The sequence below is a fragment of the Neomonachus schauinslandi genome, chromosome 4 (genome assembly GCF_002201575.2).
Source record: "Neomonachus schauinslandi chromosome 4, ASM220157v2, whole genome shotgun sequence".
Taxonomy (NCBI): Eukaryota; Metazoa; Chordata; class Mammalia; order Carnivora; family Phocidae; genus Neomonachus; species Neomonachus schauinslandi.
The window spans coordinates 7256220-7268526 of NC_058406.1; the positions used below are offsets into that span (position 1 = coordinate 7256220).

Sequence of the window (12307 nt, forward strand, 5' to 3'; positions counted from 1 at the left end):
GAGGCAGATGCTGATGTAGAGTTTTTTCTAATTTCTGTTTAATCATCTTTCTCATTCCCTGTTCTTAACCCTCTCATCTGATTCTTCTTTCATTTTTCCACATTTGCTGGCACTGTCTTGAGTAGATTTTGACCCCAAGACCATGTGACTTATTTTTGGATTCCAGTGGGGTATTTTCACCAAAGAAGGTTGGTTTTTCAAAGATTTTAGAAATATTAGAGTTAGATAAAGAAGATTTTTACAAGATGTGTATATTGTTGAATGTCAGTGATTTTAATTTCTCTTTAATGTAAAGACTAATAAACTAAAGACAATAGCTGAGACCATGGAAGAAGTGATAAAAATTATAGAGGGAAATGCCAGGGGATGTGGGGACTTTTTTTTTTTTTTTAAAGATTTATTTATTTTAGGGGGAGGAGGGGCAGAGGGAGGTGAGAGAATCTCAAGCAGACTCCATACTGAGTGCAGAGCCCAGTGTGGGGCTTGATCCCACAACCCTGAGATCGTGACCCGAGCCAAAACCAAGAGGCAGATGCTCAACTGACTGTGCCACCCAGTCCCCCATTTTTTAAAGCAGTTTTATAGGGGCACCTGGGTGGCTCAGTGGGTTAAGTGGTCTGCCTTTGGCTCAGGTCATGATCTCAGGATCCTGGGATCGAGCCCCACATTGGGCTCCCTACTTGCCAGGGAGTTTGTTTTGCCCTCTCCCTCTGTGCCTCTCCCCCTGCTTGTGCTCTATCACTCTCTCTCTCATGAATAAAATCTTGAAAAAAAAAAAAGACAATTTTATAAAGTAAATGAAAAGTATTTCTGGAGATTGTAGGAAGGGAAGATAATTTTCCCTCTACCCGTTTGAGTTCTTGGCTGAGAGCCCTGTAATAAAAGATTAATAAGAGAAAAACAAAAACATATTAACATGTCTGCCTCATGTATGTGTGGGAGCTACCCAAGGGAAAGTGAGTGACTCCCCAAGATGGCTTAGAATTCAGACTTAAATACCATCCTAGTAGGAAAAGGCGAGTGGGGATGTAGGCCTCTCAGGAGGGGATAAATGATTTTCAGGAAAGATGAAGGGGCCCTTGGAAGAACAGATGGAAGGTGTGATCGTTTGTGACAAAGTCTGAGTGTGGTGTTGACTTCTGGTCTCCTTTCCTGGGATTCAAGTGCTTCCTCCCTGGTTAATGGACTCCCGAGGGGACATGGCAGCTGAGGCCATTTAGGAGGACCTATCTTCAGGCATGAGAGGGGTTTCAAAGAAAGCCTCTCCCTGCATTTGCTGTTTTTCAGGTGCCTTCAGCTCAAAATAATCAGTATGTCAAAGTGGCATATTTTGGGGTGTTATATTTTGTTACCCTTAAAGATTTTTGTCCATATAGTTACAAAAATTATGATTAACCCATCCAGAGAATCGTCCTGTCCTTATTTTTCTTTTGTGTTCTTCATGCTTTGACCTTATCAAGAATTGGATCTTGTTCTTTATCCCTGAACTCCTGTTTTTAAATAGAATGTATTAGTGCAGTTTGAGAAGGCCTGAAGAGAGTGTTTTCTTTTTGTATGGAATTGCAGCTGGGAACTAGGAATAAAAGACATCCCTCTTCTAGGGACTGTGGTTAATCCAGGAAGCCACTGGCCCCCTGTAGGTCACTGTTATTGTCACTGCCCACCCAGTGGTACTTGCTCCAAATTGATCATCTGTACCCTTTTTCAGACCCCACATCTTGTTAACCTCAATGAGGACCCACTAATGTCTGAATGCCTGCTTTATTACATCAAAGATGGAATTACAAGGTATATTTGTTTCTTTTGGTCACTTACTGTTTTCTGTTCTCATAAATGATTGAATAACTAAAAAGTTATTTGTTGAAAAATTGTAATGATTTGCTGTTTTTTGTGTCTGAAATAGTTACAAACTATCCTGTCTTCCCAAATTATGTAAGTGCTTTAGCCATCTGAACCAGTTAACATGTAGTTTTCCCTAAAAACCCTAAGTAAAAATTTTTTTTTCTAACTTCTTATATGAATTCATTAGGGAGATTAGTTCACTTGTGTCTTTTTATAAAGCTGAGTGAGTTACATTGATGTATCCTTGCTCCTTGGTTTCTTATTCTAATGTAGGGAGGTTGATCATATGTGAAAATAAAATTTGCAGTTGAAAGCCTCTGATAAAAAGAAGCGATACCTTTTTTGTACATACCAGAGAATATTCTTTGGGAGAAAGAGGTTCATTGTTTTCAGTGCTTTTTGTGTCTGAATTTCCCTGGGAAACACTTTCTCTTGTGTTCAGGGTTGGCCAAGCAGATGCTGAACGGCGCCAGGACATCGTGCTGAGTGGGGCTCACATTCAAGAAGAGCATTGTATCTTCCGGAGCGAGAGAAACAACAGTGGGGACGGTGAGAGTTCCTGGCATTGCTTTTCCAACAACCTTTTCATTCTATATTACTAGAAATCCCCAGGGCTTGCTATTCCCTGTCTCTCTCAGTGATACTTTTTGTACAGTCTAATATTTGAAAATGGAGAAACCTGGCCTGCTTACAAATGCAGGGACAGACATAGCTATTTTACATGAAAATAGCCTGGACAAAAGGAGCCCTTTTGTAACTGCCAAGAACTGAGCGGGACATAGGCAATTAGGCTTGGTCTTGAATGTTAATTATTTAATAGACAAGTAAGAAAGGAACAAATATCCTGGGTAGTGGGAGATTTGAAGGACCCCTAATCTTAACCCAGCATGTATTTTTTCTAGAAGGGAAGAAAAAGTCGGTCTTGATTTTTGTCTGGGTTACTAACAGAACAATAATGGTATTTTTGTGCTAAATGACTCATTCCTTTAATCAAAATATTAGCTGCTTTTGATCTTATGTTTCTGGTTTAGTACCTATATCTTTTTTTTTTTTTTTTTAAAGATTTTATTTATTTATTTGACAGAGAGATAGCGAGAGCAGGAACACAAGCAGGGGGAGTGGGAGAGGGAGAAGCAGGCTTCCCGCTGAGCAGGGAGCCTGATGCGGAGCTCGATCCCAGGACCCTGGGATCATGACCTGAGCCGAAGGCAGACGCTTAACGACTGAGCCACCCAGGCACCCAGTACCTATATCTTATACTTAAGATTTCTGATGGTTTTCAGTTTTATGGACTGAACTGTCACATATCACCAAAACGACCATTTCCCATCTTCTTCTGAGGTTTGTCACATTCATTTAAATGTTTCTCTTAGCCACACGGCTGGTTTTGATACCCTAAAATGAACTATTATATAGATGCTCTGCCACTTGGTTGGTTGCAGGAATATTCTAGTTACCCTGAATCTTCACAGTCATCTTCTTTCCATTGTTTTATTCCACTGGTTTGTGATGCTAATACTAGTTTGTTCTTCTTAGTTATTGTGACCCTAGAGCCCTGTGAACGCTCAGAAACCTACGTAAATGGCAAGAGGGTGGCCCAGCCCGTTCAACTGCGCTCAGGTGAGACTGGGAAAGTTGTTTTGTTTTTTTGAAGTCCTTTGCTCTTTCCTTTTTTTTTTTAAAGATTTTATTCATTTATTTGAGAGAGAGTGCACGCAAGTTGGGGGGAGGAGCAGAGGAAGAGGGAGGAAGCAGACTCCCTTGGGGCTCAGTCTCAGGACCCTGAGATCATGACCTGAGCCAAAATCAAGAGTTGGACGCTTAACCAACTGAGCCACCACTCAGGCGCCCCTGAGACTGGGAAAGGTTTGAAGTCTTTAGTAAAGAACACGTGGTTTGTGTGAGCAACTCTTTAATTTTTGACTCTTTGTTTAAAGATTGAAGTATGATAGCGTTAGGATTTCTGTTCTTGTAAAACCACAAAAGCTCTCTTTTTGCCTTAGGGAAATGAAGGGAGAGTGAGGTTATTACCTTAGATAGGTATACCTTTAAAAAATGGCTTCTTAACTCTTTCTGTTTTGTGCTAGGAAACCGTATCATCATGGGTAAAAACCATGTGTTTCGTTTCAACCACCCGGAGCAAGCACGGGCAGAGCGGGAGAAGACTCCTTCTGCCGAGACCCCCTCTGAGCCTGTGGACTGGACATTTGCCCAGAGAGAACTTCTGGAAAAACAAGGGATTGATATGAAGCAGGAGATGGAGAAAAGGTAATGCACAAATATGATGTGGCCCCCATGACTATCACTTCTTTTAAACATGCAGTATATAGCACTCATGAAACAGCCCATGTGATTTCAGTTTGTTCTTTCCTCTCTTGTTTTTCTTTTCCTTCTAGACTACAGGAGATGGAGATCCTATACAAAAAGGAGAAGGAAGAAGCAGATCTTCTCTTGGAGCAGCAGAGACTGGTAGGAGTCCATCCTGAATCCTCTGTTAGGAAAAGGGCAGCTTGCTCTCATACCTTCCCTGTTCCACAGATGAGCACTTGCCCAGTTGCTTGTCCAGCTCTCATTGATACCATAGGCTCTTCTCTCATTTACTTAATGGAGAATGAACTTACATCTCCTGGTAGCCTTAGCTTGAAAAAGTGTCCGTAAAGGTACAGTTTTGTGCCTTTTATGTGTTAAATCTTTAGTTCTAGCAAAACCAAGTGCTTTTTGAGGAGCTCGTGGGAGCTTTTCTGGTAGGCTTTACCTCTTGATGGTGGTTTTTGAGTACGCTGCAGTGGTGATTCTTTTAATGATAATTATATTGAATATTGAATTTAGTGAGTGTTTGCCTTGGTTTTGTTTCTGATCACCTGATAGTACTAATTCTCTGCTCTTGGGCTGACTTGGGGATTGTTCTTGTGCTGGGCAGACTTTTTTTTTCTTTTTCTTTTTTTAGTTAAACTGTGTCTAAAAGTGTTGCTGCACAGTTGCATGTGTTAATCCTTTTCTGTTCCCCTGCATGGAGTCTGAATTCTCAATAAGGGTCTCCGTGGCGTGTGGGATGACAGTGGAAGCAGGGGCTACACAGCAGCTCAGATAGTAGAAGGAAGCCTGGTTTCTCCGGGTTGAGAAAGATTTGGGTAAGCCACTGAAAAGTTGGTTTGAGGTTGCAGCTTATAATGCTAATGGATTTAGCATTTTATGATGTAAATTGATTCTCTAAGTTTGATAGAAACTGAATCTCATGAATAAATAAGTTGACCCATTAGTTAGATTTTCATTTTTAAAGCCATCCAGCTTTGGTTAACAAAGCCCTGGTCATAAAAAGCTTCTTCTTGGCATTCATTTGATGTGTAAGGGAAAGGTATAATAAACCTTTGGGTACTGTGGATACAATTTAGGATTTTTTAAGACTCATAGACTTCTTTTAAGATAAGGAGAAAGCTGGGATACTGGTTTCTTCCCTTAGCATAAAACATAGCATCTAAAATACTGTGTGTAAACTGCAGCCTTCTGGTCATGCTCTGCTTTGGAGAAGAGAGGCTGTTGGTAAATTGGCCAGAAATGGCAAAAGCAGCCTTTTTCAGGGCCACTCATTTCTTAGGCCTGGCAGTGGGTTAAACCAGTTAGTTTGTTGTCTTAGAAACTATAGTGAAGTCCAAGAAAGAATAAATCAGGTATTTGGGGCAAGATAATAGCAGTGTTCAAATCCCTTTACGAGGCCTAGTTGACATTTAGTTTTTAATGAAAACAGAAGGATTTGACTACAGTGTGATTAGGAGCTTGAAAGGTTTGTGACACATGAGGAGCCTTTTATCTTAATAATGTATAATCTAATAACACGCCTCTGATGGTCTGTGACAGATCAAATGAGGACAGGTGTCATTAAGCTGTATGTATCATTAACAGTAGTGCCTTGTATTTGTATAGTGCTTTATAATTTACAGGGAGCTTTAACATCCATCTTTTTTTTTTTTTTTAATTCCCAGAACAGCCCTCCTTGATAGGTGTGTATGTAAATAAAATGAGTAATATTACCTCCAATTTGTAGTTGAGGAACCGAGGCTAAAAAATGCTGTCTTGCTCACTCTTAAGCACCTGTTAAGTCATGGGTCTGAGGCTTAATCTTGGGGCTTCTGAATTGCTTCCGTGTTCTTTCTGTCCAGTAAGAGCAGTGCTTCTTCACCAGCTGGGAGCCCTGTTAAAATGCAGATGCTGATTCAGTAGGCGTAGGGTGGGACCTGAGAGTCTTCATTTCTAACGAGCTCCCAGGTGATGCCAGCACTGCTGACCCAAGACCAGCCTTTGAATAACCAGGTGAGAAAGAATGATGATGGCTGGTGCTCTCCATAACCAAGAGCTGATGATCATTCTTTGCTCTGAAGTGAAGATGATGACCATCAAATAAAGAGAAAGTAAATGTCTCTAAGACATATTTAGTTTCCAGGGGACATACTTAGCCTGCAAGTGATCAGGTTCTGGTTGTCATATGTTCTGTGTATCTGAAAGCAAGCTAGGATTTTCAAGAGCAGCTACTTAAAGCAAGAAGGTTGCTTTCCATCCCCCTAAGTCCAACTGTCTGTTCCACTCAGATTTCTTGTCCTCCGGAGGAATTGATTTCTAATGCCTTAGCCTGAAGAATATCTAGCAGTAACAATACTGAATGGAAGATGTATTTTTATGACCCTGTATTGGTCAGCCAACAGATACATTTTGAATGCACCCTATGAATAAACACTGAGAGGTATAAAGGAATAATTATTCAGTAAATATGTATTTAATATTATATGTAATCATTTTTGCATAATGACAACATTAAAAAACGGAATTCAGGCTCATGAGTTTTCTATTATGATAGTTCCCCAAATGCGTCATATAGTCGCAGTGCTGAACCTTCTCTTCTAGTTAGTGCTCTATTACACACCTGGTCCTTTCTGTGCTTGCTTTTTCACCTATGTCTTGTAGGTATCTTCTTTCTTCTTTCTGCACAAGCTTCTTGCAGTCTCTTCAGGAGGCCTTTGCATTGGGATTTAATGAAAACAGAAGCATCATTTAGTGACACGAATTGGCCAGACCTGAGTAGTAGTTTTTCCAACTCTGTAATAAGTGAATCTAAATATCTTTAAATCTTTTTTGACATGAGATAGGGTGTACATCTTGGCACATAAACTTTGCCTACGGAATTTTTAGTATCTTGGTCAGTATGTGATATGGGGGCTGTAAGCTGAACATATTCTACAAAGACAATATGGTAGTATTTTATTTTATCTTTTTTATTTATGGGGTCGTTAGGGAGGGGCAGAGGGAGAGAGAGAGAATCTTAAGCAGCCTCCACTCCCAGCACGGAGCCTGATGTGGGGCTTGATCTCAATGACCTAAGCCAAAATCAAGAGTTGGACGCTTATCTGACTGAGCCACCCAGGCGCCCCCAATGTGATAGTATTTTAAAAAGAATGAAAATTATGGCCACGTAATTTAATTGAGTTCCTTTGGATTTATGTAGATATTCTTATTTATGTATGTTTTATTTTAGAGTTTAAAGACCTAATCTCTGCCTCTCAAGCGTGATATTTTGAAAGCAGTGATTAGAATATTTGTTATTTCGTAGATTAGGTAGTATTCATTTCATTCTTGAGCAATCTTTCTCTTTTTTTTTTTTTTTTTAAGATTTTATTTATTTATTTGAGACAGAGAGAATGAGAGAGAGAGAGCACATGAGAGGGGGGAGGGTCAGAGGGAGAAGCAGACTCCCTGTCGAGCAGGGAGCCCGATGCGGGACTCGATCCAGGGACTCCAGGATCATGACCTGAGCCGAAGGCAGTCGCCCAACCAACTGAGCCACCCAGGCGCCCCCATTCTTGAGCAATCTTAAAAGGAAAAGAAAAGAAGCTGGGGTGGGGATAGAGTGATAGTTGTCAGTTATGTGGGAACAGTCAGAGTATATTATGTTCTGTAAAATTAGTTTATACATACTGGCAGGAAGACCTTTTTTAGGAGTCAGACTTATTTTTTTCTCTGATGTTTATTAATGTCCTCTTTTATCACTCAGATGAGACATTCTGAGGTTTAAACTAAAAATGAAAAAAAAAATAGTGTAGAGTCCATAAATTTAACTCCATCTGCTTTTTGTTAAATTTTCAAATAGGTACAAATAATACAAATCAGCAGCTCCAAATTCAGGGACCAAATTATTGTCATTATTGTTAAAAGTTATTTTTTTTTTTTAAGATTTTAAAAATTTATTTATTAGAGAGTGAGAGAGAGAGCGCAAGAGGGGATAGGGTTAGAGGGAGAAGCAGACTCCCCGCCGAGCAGGGAGCCCGATGTGGGACTCCATCCCGGGACTCCGGGATCATGACCTGAGCCGAAGGCAGTCACTTAACCAACTGAGCCACCCAGGCGCCCAAAAGTTATTTTTTAGAAACAACTGTACATAGGAATCTTTGACCTAGAAAGCAAAATAGTATTTACTAGAGATAATTTTGGTAATCACAGCCAAGTAAAAGAGAGTATTAAGATTTTTTTTTTTTTTTTTAACTAGACTATCCTGAACTACTCTTCTAAGTGGGTAGTTTCTTTTCCAAGGAACTTTTATTTCCTGAATAGAAATTCTTCCTTAAGCCTTCCTTAATTCCATAGGGAATTCTAAATCTAACATTGTTTTTGTGTAGATCCAACAGTGCTTTCATGTCATGAAGATGTGCTTGTGTTATTTAAGAACAATTGATTATTATCCAGATAGCCCTTGAAGACTAGTTAGTTGGGCAGTCAGGCTGCGGTTTTGTTTTGTTTTAAGATTTATTTATTTATCTGAGAGAGAGCGAGAGAGCAGCAGAGGGAGAGGGAAAAGCAGACTGCCCTCTGAGTGGGGAGCCCGACTCAGGCCTCAGTCGCAGGACCCTGAGCGAAAGGCAGAAGCTTAACCGACTGAGCCACCCAGGCGCCCCTGGGCTGCCATTTTACTTGGGCCTAAAACAGAAGTAAACAGCAGCCTGACTGCCCAGCTAAAGTTTTTGAAAATGAGGTAAAGTGCAAACATAGCTGGAAAGACAGAATTAGAGACAGCATTTTAAAGTGGATCTATTTTACCTAAGCAGAATATAATCTGTTTTATGTGCTGATAGGTAGAGTTGTCACTTAAAGTGATACTCCTCAAGTAGCTAGAAATGCCATGGGTTTTCATAGAAAACATCTTTAGGTCATATTTATTAAAATATTACTTGGGGAATTTTAAATGATGTTTAATGGAAGTATATTTGCCTAGCTTAATTTATGTTCTGGAAACTTCTTAAAATTTTGGAGGTGAAGTGTTTATTGGTTTAAGTGTGTGGAAACAAAAAAGCAGACCCACTATGAGGATCCTTTTTTTATGCTTCCTTGTTCTCTGGATAACAAATGTTAGTTGTACAAATGTAGCACATCAATTTAGCATGACAGGAAAATAGTAAATCCAGTATATGCTCGTGGAAGGACTAGTTTCAAAACTCACTTGTCTTCTAGAAAAAAGTTTGGTTGATAAGAACCCCATGTGGTCTGCTGATAGGGATTCATTTTTAACATCATCCCTGTTTGACTGCTTTTTCTACCTTCTCCTCTTCTAACTTTTTTCTAGGGCTGCTCTTTTTAGTAAAGCTAAACAAAACGTGGCATCCTACAGCCTTACTAACCTTTGTTAATCCGCCTGCTCGTCACATCTTGTATGGCATCTGTGCTCACTCATGGGGGAAAGAGTTTCTGGAAGAAGCAACAGCAATAACCAAGGCAAATGTGGGGACATGGCTGCATGGGGCGTTAGCATGTGTGGGCCGTAGGTTTTACTGCAGTTCCGCAGGATGGTGGAGGTGTTACTTCACAGCATTTGGTTAATAACTTCACATGACCTTAGAGGGAAAGGTCACCGTATCAATCCTGCTAAGAAATTGGATTGCAGATTTCATCACTTAAGCCAGAAAGTGGGAATTCGCATTAGCAAATCTTTATATTAATGACCTATATATACATAAGTCTTGATAAACTTACACACCACTTAGGGGGTTTTTTGTTTTATCTTTTTTTTTTTTTTAAGTTTTATTTACTTATTTTTTGGTTTTGGTTTTAAATTTGGTTAAGGCTTTTTTTACTTGTTTTTTCTTCAATTTGATTTTCCTTTTTTACATTTTAATTTTGGTTATTTTGGGGCCATTTTTTGATTTTGTTTTTCCAAAGGACGCGGATTCTGATAGCGGGGACGATTCTGACAAGAGGTCCTGTGAAGAGAGCTGGAAACTGATTACTTCTCTGAGAGAAAAGCTACCTCCCAGCAAGTTGCAAACCATTGTTAAAAAGTGTGGCCTCCCTAGCAGTGGGAAGAAACGAGAGCCAATTAAAATGTATCAAATCCCCCAAAGAAGGCGCCTGAGTAAAGATTCCAAGTGGGTCACCATCTCAGATCTTAAGATTCAGGCCGTAAAAGAGATATGCTACGAGGTTGCGCTCAACGATTTTAGGCACAGTCGGCAGGAGATTGAAGCCTTGGCCATTGTTAAGATGAAAGAGCTTTGTGCCATGTATGGGAAGAAAGATCCCAATGAGCGGGACTCTTGGAGGGCAGTGGCCAGGGATGTGTGGGACACTGTCGGTGTAGGGGATGAGAAGATCGAGGACGTGATGGCCAGTGGAAAGGGCGGGACTGACGTAGACGACCTCAAGGTTCATATTGACAAACTGGAAGATATTTTACAAGAAGTTAAAAAGCAAAATAACATGAAGGATGAGGAAATAAAAGTCCTAAGAAACAAAATGCTCAAAATGGAGAAAGTCTTGCCACTGATCGGATCTCAGGAACAGAAAAGCCAAGGAAACCACAGAGCAAAGGAGCCTGTTGGTGCTGGTGTCAGTAACAAGTCTGAAAATGACGGAAGCAGAGGGGACAGTGGAGAACTTGGGAAAGAGGAGCGCGTTTCCCAGCTGATGAACGGGGATCCCGCTTTTAGACGCGGACGTCTGCGCTGGATGAGGCAAGAGCAAATCCGCTTTAAGAATCTGCAACAGCAGGAGATAGCAAAGCAGCTGCGTAGGCAGAACGTACCTCATAGGTTTATCCCTCCTGAGAACCGCAAGCCCCGGTTCCCCTTTAAGAGCAACCCTAAACACAGAAACTCTTGGAGCCCTGGGACTCATATCATCATAACAGAAGATGAGGTCATAGAGCTTAGAATCCCAAAAGATGAAGATGGAAGGAAAGGAAGTAAAGAGGAGAGCCAAGAAAAGGGGGGTAGAGCAACTTCTAAGGATCCCCAGTTACCATGGGGCTCTCAGGGCACACGAAGTCAAGAGCACATCCAAGTTAGCAAGCAGCATATTAACACCCAACAACAGCCACCTCAGTTACGCTGGAGAAGCAATTCTCTCAATAGTGGCCAACCGAAAAGTACGCGCGGCCAGGCATCTGCCTCCTCAGAATCATTAAATTCCCACAGTGGTCACCCCACTGCCGATCTGCAGACTTTCCAGGCGAAGCGCCATATTCACCAACACCGTCAGTCTTACTGTAATTACAACACTGGAGGTCAGTTAGAGGGCAGTGCAGCCAGTTCCTTTCAGAAGCAGACGGACAAGCCCAACCACTGTAGCCAGTTTGTGACACCTCCAAGGATGAGGCGCCAGTTTTCGGCACCCAATCTCAAAGCTGGTCGAGAAACCACAGTATAAATTACTGGACAATCTTGAAATCTTGGTGGAGGAAATAGGCAATGTTAGCTCATGATTTGAGTTGGTTCTAGCCTTGGCCTTGAGTTTCTACTCTTTACATTATGGTTTTAATGTTGCGTTCCTACAAATCTTAACTGATTTTAATATTGTTAAAACATAAAACACTGGTAGACAGTTCAGCACCTCCCTTTTGTTTGTATGCCACAAATGGGCAGTTTCTGGAATTTTGGACAAAACACTGAGACCTCCCTTATTTTTCTGAGACTTTCCTCCTTTCTTGATAATACACTTACACAGACTGATCTTGTTTTGGTGTAAGTTTGTTATGTTTTTATAATGCCTGGAAACTGATCTGACACCCAGAAAGCCCTGCCTCTTGGTTTATGCAGACATTAAAAGGGGGAATTTGATACGCAGAATTTAAGTGTCTGTTATTTCCCCATAAATGTTAGACATTAGTTTAATAACATTCAACTATGTGGACACAGCTTTGGATTTCTCATCCATGTCTGTTCCTGTCTAAATATAATTGGAATTTTCATAAGCCAGAACTAAATGTCTTTGGACATATAGTACACAGCTTTGCATCCTTCCACAGAACTTCCCCATCTTCTTTTTCTACCATATTTTACATAGAACTGATTCAGTGGGTTTTTTTGTGTTTTTCTTTTGAATGTATCAGTATGTGTATGAAATTTGTCATAATACTGAAATCTTTAAATTGGCACCGTTTCTGGATTTGTTTGTAGTTTGCTTTTTGAAGTTTAACATACCATTTCTCACA

The 12307-nt window shown here is 40.5% G+C and overlaps 1 protein-coding gene across 1 annotated transcript in view; it reads left to right on the plus strand.

Moving 5' to 3' along the window:
• The window catches only part of KIF1B (kinesin family member 1B), a 138950-nt gene that overhangs the window by 73379 nt on the left and 53264 nt on the right, over window positions 1-12307 (plus strand). The window contains exons 18-22 of the mRNA XM_044914382.1: window positions 1709-1788; window positions 2285-2391; window positions 3379-3462; window positions 3930-4110; window positions 4239-4311. Coding sequence (XP_044770317.1) covers window positions 1709-1788; window positions 2285-2391; window positions 3379-3462; window positions 3930-4110; window positions 4239-4311 — 525 coding nt within the window. The remainder of the gene's footprint in view (window positions 1-1708; window positions 1789-2284; window positions 2392-3378; window positions 3463-3929; window positions 4111-4238; window positions 4312-12307) is intronic.